Below are 20,091 nucleotides of genomic sequence, written 5' to 3'. Positions count from 1 at the left end.
GAAACTGCAGCGCTGGTTTCCAAGCCTCGAGAATGAGCTCTAGATCTAGTGAACACGGGGTGGAGATAGGACGAGCCGTCTTCAACCCGTTCGCCAGATCATGTGCGATTCCCGCTATCGCGGTCGCCGCCATGCCTCAGCACCAGCGAGACCGCGACCGCAAGATCGCATGCACGGACACACTCCTCAGAGTGTGCCCGGCGAGAGCGGTGCGCTTAACAGCGAGACCCGAGACCTGACTGCGTGATCTCCACTCTTCATTAATGCTGCTTATGTTAATATTAGGCATAATATGCTTGTGTAACTGGTGCTTGTGTGACTGGTGCTTGTGTAACTGGCGAGCTCATCGACGCCTTTCCACATCAATCTCCTCAGAGAAAGACATGCAGCACGTTGCATCCTCTCATCGGGGAGAAAGTACTGCAAACGCGGGCTTCTGACCCCTGAGAGCGGGCGCCGAATCTGGTGGTTAAGAAAGAAGATAGGGACTTGCCCGTCTTACATTCCTTCCAGCAGATCCGAAAGCGAATCCCGCGAGCACAACCACCGTTTCGCCTCGGCGAAAGCGGGACTGGCACCGCGAGAAACGGCAGTGAAAGCTATCTCCTCAAAGAGAGCCTTCTGAGAGTGAAGCAAAGACTCGCATCGCAGCCGTCAACTCCCTCGAGAAGCTGACACTGCGGGAAAAACACACTGCCTGCTCTCGCCCAAAACTTCTCTTGATTGAAGCTTTGACAATGGAGTTTATCAGTGGACAAACGACACTAAATAAGACTCAAAAAAAGATAGCGACTGACACACACACAGAGCGCTTGCTGAAGACACAAGGCTGATTACCGGCTTCGCCGCTCATGCTTTTATGCTTCCTGGTCTCTGACGTCACCCGCCTATGACGTCTCGCCCTTCCTTTGGACTGATTATACATGTTATTCAGAGACGTCACGCTGGATGCGTTCCCCAAACGTTCTCGTCGCAGCTCGAGTTCCTGAAGAGGAACCATTTTTTTTGCCAAATACTACACAATAAAAGCACGTCACATGATTCTGTGGTCAGAAAGGTGCATGTACCCTGAAGTCAGTGGTGTAGTGCTGTGTGGAGCACAGTTTACACTCAAGAGACGGTCAAAGCACACAGATTTCTGATGTAAGTGAAGAATCTGTGTTACCAACTTGTACTCCTTTCAAAATCTGCATTAGGAAATCTTTCGCCTTGACACAAAATGTGCAAATGAAAAGTGAACATATCATTGTGTATCTTCACCCACAGAGTAATTGAATTAGACTAAAATAATCCAAATGAGTGCGTATAAAACATCAAACATTGTGGAAACAGGGAATTGTCAGTGTGTGTGGTAAATTATGAAACTCAAACTGCAAAACAATGCTGGTCATAAATAATAATAGCTGTTTTTGCTGCTTCTGCTCTGTGTGCAGTCATCTCATACGAGCTAGAAATATAATTATTTAAAAATGTGTGTGTGTGAGTTTGTGTTTAAAGTCTATGGAGTCCCAAGCATTAACACAACTGTTATGTGTTGTGTATCTCTTGACATGAAGTTTGAAGCTCTGCAGCTGTTTGACTGTGATGTCTGATGGACAAGCTCTTCCTCCGACCAAACACAGCTTTAATCATCTGAGACCCATGCTACTACAGTAACAGCAATATTACAACTATAATAATAGATTTTTTTTTATGGTACTTTATGGTATACTTTTCCATCCTTAGTTACTGTATGCTTGCTTTGCATGGAAAGAGGAGCATGGACATTGTTTTAAATATCTCCTTTTGTGTTTCACGGAAGAAAGAAAGTTGTACAGGACTGAAACGACAAGATCAGAGTATAGTTGAATTATGTTGAAATATCCTTTGAACGTTTTGAAAGTTTTTTTTTTTTTATGAGGAGAACAAAAGGGGAAACATAAATTAATGCTTTTAAGGATCTTTAAAGGGAAAGACATTAAAACACGAGACTGCCACGTTGTCAGTCTTGTGGCGCGGCTGATGTTGTCCAATGTTGTTCAGAATGTGAACGAGCCACAAATCAATGTGTTGGCGTCTGTGCTGCTCCGGTGATACAGAACATCTGTGTCGTGACGTACTGATTCTACAATTCCAGTCGCCTAAGACTTCTGCACAGTACTGTATATGATTATTTACAAAATATATTAGTTTGTTTTTTTGTTTGTTTGTTTTTTAATGAAGAGCACGGATGAACCACTGGGAGGCAGAAGACATTTAGCACCGAACTCATTAAAATCATATTTGGGCATCAGCGAGAGTTTCTGCTGTGCTCCCTGTGTGTTGTTCATGAGTTATGACAAAGTTTAGAAGACGAGGGTCTAAATTTAGTAACTTTTCAGTCTACCCTAGCAACTTTTTCTTCCAAAAGCTCCTAGAAACAAATTTAGCCATTTAAAAAATATATATATTTGGAAACTTTTAGCAACTTTTGATAAGTGATTCAAAAGATAAAAAGGCATACATTTACCATCTAAATGACATAACAAGAGAACACCAAAGATGCCTAGCACAACACACATCATGTAAATTAAGTTGCAAATGTTCCATTTAATAATAATAATGGAATAATTGTTCATTTATGATACATATTGTTAGTAACATGTACATGTGATTTATGATCAGTTCTTACATGTAAGAAAAATTTTATAGAAAAATGGAAAAGGTACTAGTAATTTTACTAATACTAGTAAGGGAAATATCAAAATGTATTGTGCATATCCTGTAGTGAAGCATTATAAAAATGAACAATGCCTTCCAAAATGCTGTATTCTATTACAGCTGCTGGGTTCACATCTGCTTCTACAAATTATTTTTACATTTTTTATTTTTGTATTGTTTATAAATAAAGGTCATTGTCAAAGTAATTAATTTGTGTCTGTGTACTGCCACTAAAAAAGTCAAATAAATCAATCATAAATTAATAAATTCAATCTGTGATCTGTCTAATTTACCTCTGGACAAAGTTAATTTGAGTTTAATATATAAATTCCAATTTAAAAAATAAACGGTAGCGGTAAGTGGATTCTAATTTGAACACCTCTGATTCAAGAGATCACCAGATATCTTTAGGATTGGCTATATTGCTCAAAGCTGCAAAAACACGTTGAAATAGAAACAGAAGTCACTACAGCAGACATGCATGAGAAAACAGTGACACTCACTAGGGACGGGCAATATATTTTTGTCTGCCATATACTGGTAAAAATTCTCCCCAAAATAAGAATTAGTCTTCCTGTGATACAATGATCAAATCTATTTGTTGACATATTTCTGTATGCAACAGTGCGGCGCGACATGAAATCAAGGAGGAGTTGATCGCTTTTACAATTCGGAACTGGTTTGGTCAGGGCTGTGCTTACAGAGCGACAAAACATCGGTCTGAGCCTAACCATGGTTAAAATAACTTCTGTTTGTGACCATACATGGTTTCATGTTACAGAATGATAGTGATATAGACAGTGATAAAGGCTATGTTGATTAGCATTGCATTATGAATATACTTTCCTTATAAAAAATGTATTTTGTGCAATCATATGTTTATTGCATTAAAGTTTCATCGGTTAAAATTTCTCCATCTGCGTTGTGTGTTTTATTAATCGATAACTGGATAACTTTGTCCATATAAGGGATTTCCTGGAGCATCATCAGTGCTATTACTATTCTGTGATGCATGTTTGGAGTTTCTGCACAAGAGCGCCCTCTGGCTTCCAGTATATGAATTAAACTGTCATTACATTACATGTGTACTGAGTAGAGATTGAATGACACATTTTTTTAAAGTCGACTTTTATGTGATGAAAGTCGAGGTCGACTAGTCGCTGATTACGTCATTAATGAACATATAATTCTGTAGCTGAGACTCACTAATATAATATATAATATATATTATATATATAATATAATATAATTCTGTAGCTGAAACCACTTGTACACAGCTATGGCATATGACAGCGCTGCCCACATGGCTATTGCTCCTATAACAGCTCACTTTTGTCAGGTCGTTTGTCTTTGGGTCATTATATTTCTCACAGATTTCTACTCGTTCTAAATCAGATATAGATAAAGTAGCACAGTAAAGATTACATTGATATGAATGCATTAGTGAGAGTGATTGCATGTGTGATTTAATTCTACATGGCAGCATCTCTCTACTAGTAGTGAAGTTGTGGGATTTAGCTATTAAGAAATATATGCTTGAATTTTTCCGTTTCTAAGCTATTTTATTGAGATATCACAGAGCAGTGTTGACAGTACATTTCCGCAATGAATGATTCTGTGCGCGTTACAGTGCAGCAGTGCATTAGATTAGAACAGCGATTTATTAACTGTACAAAATGCTGTTATGCTGTCATATAATCCCATATCTTGTGGAGCTTTCAGAGCATGCATTTATTTGTCATTTTAACTGTTCAGAAACAGAGCGTAAATGTGAAGTCCTTCAAAGATTTCTTATCCTGTTGCGCCCTCTACAGGACCAGCGACTAGTCGACGTCAAGCTCAAAGCATCGTGGCAGAGCACTGAAGTCAACTAGTTGATTAGTCGGTACAACCCCTACAACTCAGTAATGCTCACAACACCCTATTGTGAGTAAAAATAGAAAAGATAATACTACTTTCTAAAGAAGATTCCCTGAATTATCGTCATTGATATTATTATCGCAATAAATACCAGATATAACGTGATCTATTTTTAATCCCACATTGGCCATTCCTAACACTCACCAGGAAGCGCTCCAGCCTGGTTCCTCCGGCGTTCCCTATGAAGATGCCGGAGCTGGGCTGGAAGGTGAGTCCGTCTGGACTCCTGCGGAAGGCCACGCGATGCTGCTCCTCACAGTCCATGTACAGCCGCACCTCCTCTCCCTGTACCGCCAGTGTGAAGCGCGCCCAGCGGCCCGTCAGATCGCCCATCTTGAAGGACGCCGCCTCCTGTGTGTGAGCGGCCCCGGGCTCGGTGTAGTACAGAACCACGCGCTGGGACCCGTCCTCCACCGGAGCCAGAGACACTCCCAGATGGACGATCTTCTGCAGTGCGTCTGTGATGGCGAACAGCACTCCTCCGCGCCGCGTGCTGGGTCTGGCCGTCACGATGATGGAGAAGTCACGGTAGAATGGGTCGGGGATGAAGGAGCGCGTCAGTCGGCCCACGTTAGCATCCGGACCAAAGCTGTATGCCGGGAAGCCCTCCAGGCCCGAGACGAAGGACACAGACGGAGGCAGAGGAACACCGATGAGCTCGGTGAGGTCCAGCTGAGCGCTCGAGTCCTGCTCTGCACAGAAAGAGAACAGAGTCAGTAAACATGTCCGGGAATTTCCATGCAAGACATGTTCCTGGATCAATATAACTGTCCAAAAACAGAGACATAAACATTTTCAGGAAATCTCAGTTTTAAGCTTCAGAGTTAGGTGCTTCTACACCCTTGTTAATCAGCTATGATTTCACACTGATTTTAGGAATAAATTATGGGTAGGGTTAAGTTTATGGCTAAAGACTGGGTTAAGTCTATATTTTTGGACTGTAATGTTTATCCAGATCAAGGAACGTTGCTCAGGAACGTGTCTTATTTGACAAAATCACAGCGATCCACTAAACCTAACCCTAACCTAAGATTTCCTGTAAACTTATACCTCAACTCTGATTGGTTGCTTGGAATTTTGGATGTTGATCCAGAAATATTTAGCACTTGGTTAAATCATGTTCACTGATCAGAGCCCTTTTTAGATCATTCTGAGACACACGGATGAGTGGAAACTTACACAAATAATAATTATAATGGTAATCAGAGTTGAGATTTGAGGTGCTTGTTTTAGCTAAATTCTATCTGATTAAAATCTATTCTAAAATCTAAATTCTATCTTATTAATGAAATCATTTTTCGGAAACAGATATATAAAAATATGTTTTTAAATGATCTATCAATATAATTATTTTATTATTATATTTGAGGTTGGTAAGATCTTTTCCTGTTTTGGAAAAGGCATCTTCTGCTCATCAAGGCTGCATTTATTTGATCAATGAAATATTTTTCTGTGTGAATCTGTGTTAAAGTGTAATGTATTTCTGTGATGCTCCGCTGTATTTTCAGCATCATTCCTCCAGTCTTCAGTGTCACATGATCTTCAGAAATCAGAATAATATGATGATTTACTGCTCAAGAAACATGAAGATTATTATCTGTGTTGAAAACATTGCTTGAGCAATCAGAGTTTGAATTCCATCCACAGACTTCACAAGCATGCTTTGTGGGGGAAGTCGTAGCCTAGTGGTTAGAGAGTTTGGCTCCTAACCCTAAGGTTGTGGGTTCAAGTCTTGGGCTGGTGATACCACGACTGAGGTGTCCTTGAGCAAGACACTGAACCCCCAACTGCTCCCCAGGTGTGTGTGCGTGTGCGTGTGTGTACTTTGGATGGGTTCTTTACAGTTTAGGCTTTGCTAATGATTCATGCCACAATACAAGTCTTTATAATCACACCATGCACTTTTCCTGTTTACGTGCTGAGATTCAGCCAGCATTCCTCAGTTTTATTAGCACACATTTGATCCAGGCATCCCTGCAGCGCCTACAGCTTCACTACAATCACCTTCTGTTTTCAGAAAAGATCTGATTGTCTCCCTCACAGATGAGAATCTGAAACAGCAGCAGAACTCCTGTACCACAGCGGATCACGCTTTAGCTTCATTTACATGGAACCAAATCAGCTAAACACCGAGCTGAGCCGGATCAGAGCGCTGAAGCACACACATGCTCTCCATTAGAGCGCAGGAGAAGCACTAACAATCAGCCGCTCTGTTACCGGCCCATCATCTGGAAGAGGTTAGTGTGCTAATGGATCTGCTGCGAGGAACGTGCTGGAGATCTGGACCATAGGCTTACTACAGCAACACATGCCATCTCAGCACTCACACACAGCTCAATGGAGGAGTGAAGAGTTGATGATCACATACTAACAACAGTTCACCTCGCTGAGCTTCAGACTTCAGATCTCGAAGGCAAGGAATCTCCCACTGTTTCTTTAACATGATCTAAAGCAGACCAAAAAAACTGTTCTTGAGTCATATCAACCAGTGTTTATACAGACGATCTGATGCAGCTGAGTAAATAAAACACAAGAGGAGATAGTGAAGCCAGAAACCTGGTAGGAGTTAACACAGAGACCTGGAGGACGACTATCTCCAGCAGTTACACTCTTATACATGATCAGAGCGATGCAGTGAGGACACAGCTTCACTCTTTAATACACACACCAGTGCTACACCAGTGCTGGATTATATGAGATGTTGATCAGAGACTATACCGACTTAATTAAACCCAGATTCCCATCAAGCTCAGGATCAGGACTCCAGCACAGCTTTATTCAGCAGTGAGAACAGAGAGATATCACCTGCTGTTGAGAGACTGTCAGAAGTGAACAGAGACACCTGATGCAGTCGTTCAAACAAGACTTTATTGTGAGAATTGAGTTTTTCCAAGTGAAACGCATAGGCAGAACCTGATTGATCTGTTGGCTGTTGACTGGATGGTGAAAAGTGAACGCTGAAGGATGGAATGCAATTTTAATTAATAACACATTGTCTAAATAAATAAATATATTCAGCGAATACTTGTATTCACAAGTCATTCACACTAAAACCAGTAACATGCATTAAGAAAATAGTGTCAATTAAACTTTCACGCTCAAATATTAGATGCCTGAATCCCAGAGACCAGATCTTGTGTTTGATCAGAAAGACGTGAGCGTGACGATGACACACAGATTCAGAAACAGACTCTGGGCTCACACTGAGAAAAACAGATTCTGAGATATAAACAAATGAAGTTTGTGATTGTAGAAGTACAGCACGAATGCTCCTCATCTGTCTGAGCTCGTGTTTTTAGTGAGAAAATGCAGCAGGGTCCTGACTTTGTCAGATTGTGCGGCACAGGAAGGAGTGTTAAACTCAATCTATAGACACTCCCATGAGCCTCCGAGGAGGCGACCCACATGATGGAAAGTCCTCGCTTCATTCATGAGCTCATACACCAGAACAGCATCAGAACGACTGGATCTGAGCACCAACTGCTTGACCAACACTAAATAAATGAGTAGAATGTGAATAATAGTCCACTGAGCACAAGAACATTTGTTGTGGGCCAAACTCACTCGGTTTCTGTGGGTTAGTCAGCCTCATCACCAACAGACACCACACCACGATGCATTTATATGATCAAAAACACACTGAAATATTATTCTAGAGTAAATCATCTGTGTTCTGTGTGAATCTGTGTTAAAGTGTAATGTATTTCTGTGATGCTCCGCTGTATTTTCAGCATCATTCCTCCAGTCTTCAGTGTCACATGATCTTCAGAAATCAGAATAATATGATGATTTACTGCTCAAGAAACATTTCTGATTATGATCAATGTTGAACACAGTTGTGCTGCTCAATATTTCTGTGGAAACTGTGATACATTTTATTTTTCAGGATTCACAGATGAACAGAAAGTTCAAAAGAATAAATAAATAAATATTTTGTAACTTACTTTATAAATGTATTAACTTTTCACTTTTGATCAATTTAATGCATCTATAGATAAAAGTATAAATTTTTTGCCAAAAAAACAAAGTCTTACTGACCCCCAAAAATGTAACAGTTTCATGCTAAATTTAATTAAACATGAAGAAAGCTGAATTAACTAAAGTATATCTGACTGTAGTCTATTAAAGTGACACAGATCCTGTAATATCAGCTGAATGATCCTGAATCACACACTGCACTGCAGAAACCAGCATCAAGCTAAAAAACAAACACACACAGCTTTCATTTCTACAGCAGCACATACAAGCAGCGCTGCATGTCTGTGGTTCAGTGTTTCATATTCATCTCCCTCTTATTAACAGAGAACCAACAGTAAGTCATGGCATCAATGATGCACTCAATACTAGCCTTAAATACTTCACTTTCTCAGAAAATGACAACAAAGCAAACAATAACAGTTTATGTTTTAAGTACACTAAAAAAACACCAATCCCAGCATTCAACGCACAACCAGTAACAAACAGAATCGCTCTGAAAGACAAAATCAGTATTAAGTAAATGTTTAAGTATTAGGTTATATTCAAATATTATATAAATAAAATATTATAGCTTATTTCAACTGATTACACGCTTTCATTTTCAAAACTTTACACACAAATCCAAGAAGTGCACACAAAATATAAAATGCATCATATCTCTTGCAAAATGAAGCACTGTCTTTTATCAAAAGTGTTTTATGAAACTGAAAACATCAAAGTCTGATCAGTGTATGTTTAGCAGATCTGGTGAGAGACAGCTTTCACAAACACGTGAAGATTCTGTGTGTAAGCAGATGACAAGAGGGAAATAATAATGATTTATTATTTATTATTAAACAATTAAAACATTTAAGAATTTATAGTAAATTGCAATTCAACTTTATTACCAATGACTGAATTGTTTTATTTGATGGCAATAAGCATGAAGCTTTAACCTGGAAGATCACCATTGTCATACTGTCTCTTTTGATATTTTCTGGTTAAATCTCATTGTGAACATCACATCAGCTGGCTGGCAGGACATTGATATTGGTTTCTTCTGGCTGGTTGTTCAGTGGTCTGACTCAACAGTGCCAGTGGAAGTCAATGGAATGTTCTGTCTACAACCACAGAAAGAGACACAGACTTTGGGAAATATTCGAGCGATTCTTTAAACAAGGCACATGAGATAAACAGATCCCTCACTGATCGGTGCAGACTGTGCTGTTAGGACAAACACAAACACAGCGGTATGAAACACACACTGGAAGTAGCACAGGTGTGTCGCATGCGCTCAGCAGAGCATCATGGGAAATCACAAACATTCACAGCAGACTCCTGCCTGCTTTTCTCACAGAGTAAACACACAGACAGAGAACGACTAGCTTAACATGGACTACACTTAAAACGCTTCTTATTAACATCACTTTAACTGCTTTGTGTGCAATACCAGTACATTATGCAATTCATTAATAAAATATACTGTGTGTGCTGAGCAAAACAAAACTTACACTTTCTTATAAATAGATTTCATAAACAGAGTTATGTAGAATACTGTATAATTTAACAATGTATCCTCTACGGAAGCCTGTTTCCACCACAGAATAACTAAATAAAAACAGTAATTGTGGTTTTACATCTTACATTTAGGACTTTTTTCTTTTTATTTTCTTCCTGTTGTAATTCTGAATTCTCATAAATGACTTTTTCAAACAATTTCACACTGATGTTCAGAGTTTAGAGGTTAGAGGCTGTAGGCCTATTGGAAATAAGTGCAGACTTAGGGAAAAGGTGATTTTCAAAAGAGTACCAATGAGAGTTACTTGTTGTGCCAGACACGCTTGCTCAATTTTCCAAACACTGAAGATGCCCTCCCAATGCGCATTGAAAGGTCTGCATCAAAGTTATTGTTGATACTGTGAAACCCAGGTAAGTGAATTTTTCTACCACAGATGGACATGTGTTATTAATGTATACTGTAGGGTTCAGGGTTGCAGGTTGGGCAAGGATAACTGTCTTTTTAAGACTAATAACTATTCTTCTATGTATGAAAGTTTTTATTTTACACCACAAAAACAGTAGAACATTTGGCCAAAATAATCAAAGCGATGAAACCTCGTGAGCTGCCATCACAAACACGAGCTTCGCCAGGGATGGACAAGGATATTTGATTAATGAAGCTTCATCTGCTCTGATCCAGCCAAACGCTTAGAGCAAACACTGCTGCTCTCCAGTAGCGCTCTTCTGTGCTTAGCTCAACTGAAAAACAAATCCCTGCATTTAATATGAGGTTTTTACATGAAGCCATTCAAGCCCAATACAATTCAGCATATTAACTTGAACTAAAAGAAATCATATTTAGGAAAGGAAATTGCCTTGGCATGAGCACAAATCAGCATTGCTGGAGGTTATTACAGATTGAACATCCAAACAGCTTCAACCAATCAAAGAGTGCTCTTTCTCTCAGTCTGAGCTCCTTCAGGAGCCTGGGAACTTTCTGAAGATGCTCTTTGATTTGTCCTCTAGTCTCCACTTCTAGAGGCCAAAAGTGTTCCTTGTTAAAAAACTACTGTCTCTTTTACTTTTATTGGGCCACAACATTATGTCAGATCTGAATCAGCAAATTTCCCCTCATAGATCAGCTGGGAACCACTTGAAACAGAGGAGGCCATTTGTTTTAAACAGGCACCATCTGGTCTCGTCTTTGACAGTGGCTGTCCAGAGCTTCAACTCTACAATCGCTGGATTGAAGCAGCCAATCTGGTGCATCATTTGGACCACACACAACAACTATAAACATTACAGTTTCTTTCCAAATCAGCTATATGTCTTCACTTTCTTGAGGTTCTTCAGACAGCTCTGAATTTGAGAATGATGTGCATTCAAAATGAGATTTGTCTTTAAAGGGGTCATATGATGTTGCTAAAAAGAACATTATTTTGTGTATTTTGTGTAATGAAATGTGTTTATGTGGTTTAAGTAAAAAGAAAAATATATATAAATCCTTATTTTCCACATACTGTACATTATTGTTTCTCCTCTATGCCCCCGCCCTTTGAAACGCATCGCCTCAGGAATGGTAACGGTTCCGGTTCAGATTAGGGTTCCATTAAAATCATTAAACAACTATTACAGAAATTCTGGTAAGGAAAAATGCACAATACTCAATGCTGTTTATTACCTACTGTCACCTTGATTTAAAGGTTGGCAATGTCAAAATTGAACATATATTACAGTATACAAATTCTCAGGTTCGGATTCTGGTTCCATTTAAATGAAATATTATTATGTTTTTTACTATTTTATGTAATTTGAGTGTTTTATGTCTATTTGAATGTAGTGTTGCTGGAAGGTAGTAAGTAATGTTGAGTAATGCTAGTCCATTAATCAGCATGTGCTTCAAAGTTGATGTTTTTTACACTATCAATAACATTTTGCTTTTCAAGCAGGAATAAGCTGGTTGGCCAAATAGTCCCTTGAAGACTAAAGCACTTGTTCATTTTCCTAAATTAATTAAATATAAACTGTTATACTTATAACCATGTATACACACTCAATAAAGCCCCTATTTTACAAATAATAATGCAGTCAGGAGATGGTGTGATGCAATGAGTGGTTTCCACATTTATAAAGATTTAAAATGCATGAAAATAAATATTTGTTTATCACTCTTGAAATGACCTGTACACTAAGTTATCAATCCATCATACTAACATAACAATAGCAGTCTATTTATTTAGTAGTCCAAGTCGAAGTCAGTATGTATATTAAAGACAATATGGGACTAATATAATGTATTTTAGTGATGCACAGTCACGCTAAACGAAGAACACCGTTATCAAAGGTGCGAGTGCGAGTACAGAACTGTTTTCGGAACCGAAACTTAGAAATTGCTCACGGTTCTGAATAAGAACCGGTTCTCGGTTGCCAACCCTATGTCAAGCGGGAAGGAAATGTTATGCCCCTTACTTCACTGTGATGCCATATGTCCCGGAGCGCCAAAACTAAAACATTAAAACCCATTATAAACAAATAACAACAACAAATGTGGAATTGAGAACCGCCACTCTACACTGATCAAAACTCACATTTGAATCATTAGTGGCAAATCCTTTACACAGAAATATTGTGCAGCACAACTGTGTTCAACATTGATTATAATCAGAAATGTTTCTTGAGCAGTAAATCATCATATTATTCTGATTTCTGAAGATCATGTAACACTGAAGACTGGAGGAATGATGCTGAAAATACAGCGGAGCATCACAGAAATACATTACACTTTAACACAGATTCACACAGAAAACAGATGATTTACACTAGAATAATATTTTAAAGTTTGACTTTATTTTTGCACAAATATATGCAGCTCTGGTCAGCAGAACCAACCCCAAATGTTTGAATGACACAACATTAATGTCCAACACATCAAGTTCTAAGTCAAAATAGCAGAACAATTCAGGTTGATGACATCAGCTCATAAAGCGGTTTCCTTCCCCAAGGGTAAATGGAGATTTGGTCTCACAGGACACAATAAAGCTCTGTAAACAATATCATTAACATTGCATGGTGATGTGCTGTTCTACAGACATTAAATCCTGGACAATTATGAGCTGACAGGCATTTCTACGAGTGTGTTGGACTCTATCAGCCACAATCATCACAACCGAGGAGAGCCTGGACTTTGATTGGGTGAAAATTGGGTTCGTCGCTGGTCTCTTCTTGCCCAAGTAACCAGTTCTTGGCCAGAATATGACCTTATGCTGATTAGTCAAAGATCTGGCAATGAGACTTTAACTTGAGAAGGCAAATAAAATTGAAACGAAGCAGAACTAAATCATTTTCTGAAAGTAATCCAATGAAGGGAACACCCATGATTAAATCTGCAGTTCTGTGGCTATTCACTAAGAATGAAATGTGTCTTATGAAAATTGGACATGATGTCCAAGTTGTTTTAATCATCGATTCATTAAGGAAACCAGCTAATAGTGATAGCACATGTCAAATGAACTCAAACATTTGTGAATCATCTCTGATCAGGCTAGTTTCAACAGAAAGGAGAGATGTTCAGGCTGAACACTATTTTATGAGGTGATGACTTCATACTCACGCTCACACTTTTTGGAAAATACAGAAGAATGAATGTCCACCACTAAACCTAACCATCACTGAGGCGTATGCGGATCATATGAAAACATGATCATACATGCTGACATTAGCCACTAATTTACAATATGTTACTGCCATGAGATTGTGTTGGTGTTTCACTAGACTGACATGCACAAAACTATCCTTTTATTAATGTAATACATAAATGCCTGTGTCAGCAGTGAGAGACCTCAATATTTACCATCAAATGCATTTATATAGGTTGTTAAAAGTAATAAGCGCTCAATGACGCTATCATTAAACATTCCCTGTAATTCATCTCTCTTCTGTCACGTAACAGCTGTAGAAATGCCAGTTTTTATTGCGTTCTTCACCAGTGTGATTAGAAGACTGTATGGGTATATTTCTGAAGGCAGGAAGGTAATAATCTTGTCTTTGTTGGCAACATTAAAAACATTCTCCCCCCTGTTCTAGTCCTCTATTGTCCAGAGCTGACAAGAACTTCCCACTTAGTCATTTCAGCCAAACAACGTAAAAAAGCACTACAACAGTTATGACTTCCATACGTGTGAGTTTAACATCACTGTGGATGAATAGCTAATTCACTGATAATAACACTGTTCACTGCAAACCAGCCACGTGCATCTACAAACATTCCCACAAAAACACACATAACGTACAGAGACCACTGCAGTCTCCAGCAGAAATGAGCAGAAGTGGCAGTAAAACACCAAGAACTTTTATCCGTTTACACAAACTATGATTTCAGTGGCAGATTATTGATCAATAAAGACTTTTTGATTTGCATGTGTTTACTTGCACTGCAGTATGTAATGAGCTCAAAACACTTTCACCTGGGTGCGTGAATTGTAAAAAATATATTTTGATGTATGCATCACATAAACAGATTCATATGTTTGATGTTTCTGATGCAGTAAACCTGGTCATTAGCACAACATTACACCTGTGAAGAGCTCAGGTACCAATCTGCTCAACAAGAGTCAGCAAAAAAGAGCTCTTTTAAGAAATACCTGGCATGTCTTTGCAAAGTGTCTGGATTGAAATAAAATTCTCTCTACCCAAACTCAAGCATTTTGATGTCAGAGTCAGAGCTTAAGATTTAGATAATCAGCTAGAAAGGAACAGAACAATTTAGTAGTATTAAAACACAAGTACTTTTCCAATATAGTGTTTATGTGTCTCACAAATAAAAATCCATGAGAAGAAAACAAAACCTGTTTACGTCTATCTATATATTTTCCAGGGGTGAGAGATCAGTGGGGGGGGGGGGGGGCTGTATGTCTAATGCAAACACTCAGGGAGTACAATGGGAATGTGTTTTTGTGTTAAGGCCATGGAACCATCCAGTCATGCTTTCCTGTTGTGGTTTGTGTCTCATGGACATTTCATTCGTGTTATTCCTTCTCTCCAGTCAGACTTCCCTGCCCGGATGACAAAAACAATCCTCTGTTTCTCTCTGTTTGAACGTTCCTGTAGTGATGTCATTATAGGACAGGATAGGTACTGTAGGTACGAGTGCAAACACTCTCCATCAGCCTAAAACTGCTATTTTAACCTTTTCATGTTCTTTGGAAATATGAACACTTAAACTTCATCTGTAAGAGAACAGGGAGTATATAATATATATGTGTGAGCAGACGGGTCAGAGAGCGGCTCTCTCCTCGTGTGTGTTGATGTTAAGATCACAGGAGATGGTACAGGCCTCTCCAGACGGAGGATTGCATCGGATCGCTTGGATTGCTCAGCTGTTATTCTGATTGCACGGTGACAGAAGATAAACAGGCCTCATATGACTTCCTGTCCTGTAGAAAACAGTGACCGTGTGTATAACACAACTAAATATGCTCATCCTGCTCTGTACGCATGTATCTTCATGGTTTAGAAGAGTGGGAAACACATTCTACAACCAAAAATCACTCCAGAAACATTCAGGTGGCAACAATTATATTATAATCTGAGTACCATAACATAACATTTATTTACGCCAAAATAAAACTTTAGTATTAAATTAAATGTTAGTATCAAAATAAATATTGTATATGTTGTCATCACCATGTACAGCATTATAATTTCAGGAATGCTTTATACTGCTTCACACACACACACACACACACACACACACACACACACTGATTCAGATTAGAGGATTCGTACTGTCAGTGTGTACGTGGCAAATATGTTTCAACAAGCAGCTCGCAAACATCATAACCCTAACCCTAACCCTGCTGTTTTCATTGACTCTCACATTAGAATCAAACATCAGAAGACCCTTCACAATGAGAGAAACGAAGCTCTGCGGTTAAAGCAGAAGAACATGGCTCTGAATCCTCCAGAACAGAATCACCATCTTCACAATGAGCTTCTGTTCTCCAGGCCACTGAGGGAAAGATGAGACGGCGTGTCTCCATTCTTGTTTGGACACTCTTGCATATTTCCTTTGATGGGGTTTTATCCATCGCCTAATATTTTCCAGGAATTGGAGGCAGACGTGTCAGAGCGGAGGAAGAAAAATCTTCTCACACTGTCAATCCAAATGTTTTAATATCACGGTGTTTGTGTGTGCTAATGCTGGAGACACACACGCACACGCGTACACACACATCTGACGGGCGTGAAACACACCCAGACATAAACACTGTTACAAGCAGAGCACATCTGTCAGTATACACAGTGTTGGCCTTCACATGTACGTCTTGGTAAAGTCTGTTCTGTCTGTGATAAATGAAGGAGAAGAGCAGACACGGTGGTCTCTGACCGCTCATATCATTGGTGGATTTAAGCCACTGCAAGGAGGAAGTGCTTTATATACACGTGGATTTGATAAATTAGGAGGAAAGAGACAGAAAGTATACGAGCATATAAGAGAATAAACATGTAAGTACATAATAAAGTACATTGTATTTAGATAGCTGATTCTACTTACAAATGTGATCTCGATCTTCTTCAAATGTCTAAGGAACATTGTAAAGCCAAAGATTAGGAGGAAGTCATTTTTATATGCAAACAGATGAGCAGGTGAATGACTTTCTGCCCGGACCCATTAAAGCACCTGGAGATCCTGTCAAAGTCTCAAAAGAACCCAAACTAATGTGATTATACGGCTGTCAAACCTCCCACCGATCCACCATCATCATCTCAGGACCGAAAACACCTCTCTGTCAAACCTCAGCTACAATTTACTGAAGAATATAAACTCTACAGAATGAGAAATAGTGCTGTCTCATAAGCTCATAATGTTAAACTATTGCATTAACATCACTGAACACCATAGAAACTAAAAAATCAGGTCAGATTATATTATTAGACTGGTTTATTAATCTTTATAACTCACATTACAGCATGCTTTCTGGATACCTCCACTAAACACTTCACAGCTACTAGACTCTTAAAATGAAGGAAACCTGACTCGAGATGCTTCCATGAAGCGTTTCCACTGGACAGAAGATTATTTAAAATGTTCTTCACTAACAAAAATTGGTTCTTTTAAGAACTGTTCACTGAAAGGTTCTTTGGGGAACCAAAAATGGTTCTAGCATTGCTGCAAAAACCCTATTTCAAACTTTGTTTAAGAGTAGAACCTCCTCAACAACATAAGTGTGCCCCACATTATTAGGACTAATCAAGAACATCTTGATTAATCAGGATGCAACAATATAACAGAATATAAAGATCAGAAGTATATGAAGATATATAAAGTTAATAAGCAAGAAGCAGCACATCTGTCTAGATTCATGAGGCCGTGATGTATAAGACATCTGATCAGGACACTGCACATTATAAAAACCCCAACATCAGGACCTTCCCAATCACAGCTCAGTCCCCTCCTGGAGTCTGGGTGTCTTCCATCAGGTCCTGGACCACGCTCTGGCCTGGCACGAGTCCCACAATCTCAAGTTTGTTTTCTGAGAGTCGCGTGTGGCTCAATATTTCAAAAGTTTGAAGACAATTCTCCAGTAGGATTCATTCCTGCGGTTAATGTGAGCTGTCAGCTTCTTGAAGGTTAGGAGAAAAGCAACTGTAATACAAACTAAACAAGAAGAGAAGAACCAGATCTACAGGAAATCAAAGCCCTGGAGAACCTGTTAAAACAGTCAGTTTGTGAACACTGAGCCAATGTTGGATCAGTGAAATACAACGTCCTCAACCGAGTGGAAAAAGTGTTTGAATCCAGGTAAATTTTACATTTTACTGCCACGATACACAGAAAAACTGAATCTGAAGAAATACTACGACCAGCTGAACTGTGTGACCTCGAGCAGTGAAGACCAAACGGTGTTTAAGATGTGAAGTGTGTGCATCAAACATACATCAGATTTAGAAAAGCAGCTGCTCTTTTACACTACATTCAGAAGGTTCTGTAGAAACAGCTGGGGCTGGAAATATTTGTCCCAAATCAGTCGTCTGGCCGAGCGCTTCATCATATATTACAGGAGCTCTGGGGAAATCTGAATCTGAAATGAATGTGGCAGGAACACCACACTCTTTCCTTAAACTTAACACAATAGTTCTCCCAAAAACTAAACTTCTGTTCATTTAACCAGCTTCTTTAGGATTTCTGTCCATGCAGTTAAAGTCAATGGGGTCCAAAATAAATCACTCTGTAGATGAACTATTCCTGGAAGTTCACACTCAGAAGCTCTTCTCCTGCTTTCGGTGTAATGTGTCTGATTTCTGAGCAGAGAAACTGCAGTGTTATTGAAGCCTGTTAATAACAGCCAAGCCATTCCTCAAAACAAATTAAGTTCATTATTAACATAAAACGAGGTCAAGAATGCGATCCTTTGGCATGTGTCCCGTTTGGACCGAGTATGAACAGCTCTGCATTATTTTACAGATGGAACACAATACCGCTTTTGTGGAGATGATGTCATCCTTAGGGAAGATTACTCAGGCTCCGCCGCTGGACATAACAGCAGTTTGACCCAACCGAGTCACTGTGCCAACTATCTGTCATTATGAGGGAGAATGAGGTACAGAAATGAGGTTCTGTGACCTTGAGCTCCCTCACCAAACTATGAGCCTCACCTGGATACTGTGTCTTAAAACTACCAAGGAAAAACTTGTAGCAGGTACAGACATAAATAAATAAATCATGTTGCAGCAACAGTTCATTGTGTTCTTAGGTGTCAGCGCACATCATCATCATCATCATCATCATCATCATCTTTATCATCATCATCTTCATCATCATCATAATCACACAGCCCATCTGAGATCAATATCACTCATTCAGTCATTCATGCACCTGTCTGTTATGAGCGTTTATGTGTCTCGTTTTGTGTGTGTGTGTAGGTGTCAAGAGAATGTAAAACCTTTGCAAGTAAAAAAAAAAAAAAAAACATTCCTCCCATCTATTTTTTTTCTCTTCCACCATGTCCCCTTAGTGGCTCTGTAGATTTGAAGTCATTCATAGATATAGATTGCATTAAAGTTTAACTGAAAACAATGTTTGGTGGTTTGTGAAACAGATTATCACAGGAATAAGGAACTCCGGCTCATTTATGCGAATCGATTCAGTCGAAGATCATTATTAAGAATCGGTTCATACCAGATCGCCGTACTGTGACGTCATACGCCAATCACCTCGAACAAGTCTTATGACGTCAAGTTCACACGCTCTAAAACAGCGAATAAATCTGTTTGAATCACACTTCGCGTTTTTCTTCTTCATTCAATTATGTTTAATTCATATGTGCGTTTTAAGAATGTATACTTGTTACAGACTAAGATTATAAGAACAAGATTATTCGCTTTTAGAATAGGCTACGAAAAATAAATGTACATCTTTCAGCGGGAGAAAACGTTTTGTGAGTAATAAAATGCTTTTGTTAATTCAAATTAATTCATTTTCATTGACAGGAGAAATCTATCATAAAATCATCTTATAAGCACATCTCGAGCGCGTTTCATGTGCAGCATTTCTGCTGAACGGTTATTAAAATAACTTACTTTTCGCTCCATCATTCACATTTCAATGTACTCCCAAGCCTCTTATTAATCCTCATAAATGCCAAAACAACGCCATGACGCCACGCACGCGTCGATTCAGCTGTAATGAGTCAGTGACTCGAGAACCGCTCGGACAGATTCAATAAATAGACTCCCCTCCTATAACTGCATTATCTGATGCTAATATAATCGTGTAAAGCATAAAACGCGTCTGGTTTGCTTCTCTAAAACATGTGAGTGATTACCTGAGTCTAAGCGCTGGAAGCCGATCCCAGAAGAACAGATGCTCAGGAAAGTCCAGCACCAGACTCTGCTGAGGAGATATAGAGATGAAGTGAGATGTTTCTCAGAAGCAAATGAATGAAATCTGCAAGCGCAGGTCAGAAGTTGTTCACCTCAGCGCTGGCCCCATGTCTCGCAGATCTCCTCAGTCCTCACACGGCTCTTCTGTCCTGA

General features: G+C 39.2%; 1 protein-coding gene across 1 annotated transcript in view; it reads right to left on the bottom strand.

Annotated features, from left to right (window-relative positions):
* LOC128013577 (collagen alpha-1(XVIII) chain-like) overlaps positions 1–20,091 on the bottom strand; it is a 63,884-nt gene that overhangs the window by 43,727 nt on the left and 66 nt on the right. The window contains exons 1-3 of the mRNA XM_052596682.1: positions 20,031–20,091; positions 19,881–19,945; positions 4,744–5,291 (exon numbers count right to left, since the gene is read on the bottom strand). The exon at positions 20,031–20,091 is cut by the window's right edge and continues 66 nt beyond it. Coding sequence (XP_052452642.1) covers positions 4,744–5,291; positions 19,881–19,945; positions 20,031–20,047 — 630 coding nt within the window. The 5' untranslated portion in view covers positions 20,048–20,091. The remainder of the gene's footprint in view (positions 1–4,743; positions 5,292–19,880; positions 19,946–20,030) is intronic.

Source organism: Carassius gibelio, chromosome B24 (genome assembly GCF_023724105.1).
Source record: "Carassius gibelio isolate Cgi1373 ecotype wild population from Czech Republic chromosome B24, carGib1.2-hapl.c, whole genome shotgun sequence".
Classification (NCBI taxonomy): Eukaryota; Metazoa; Chordata; class Actinopteri; order Cypriniformes; family Cyprinidae; genus Carassius; species Carassius gibelio.
The sequence above is the reverse complement of the archived record's forward strand: the minus strand, read 5'-3'. Positions and strand labels throughout refer to the sequence as shown.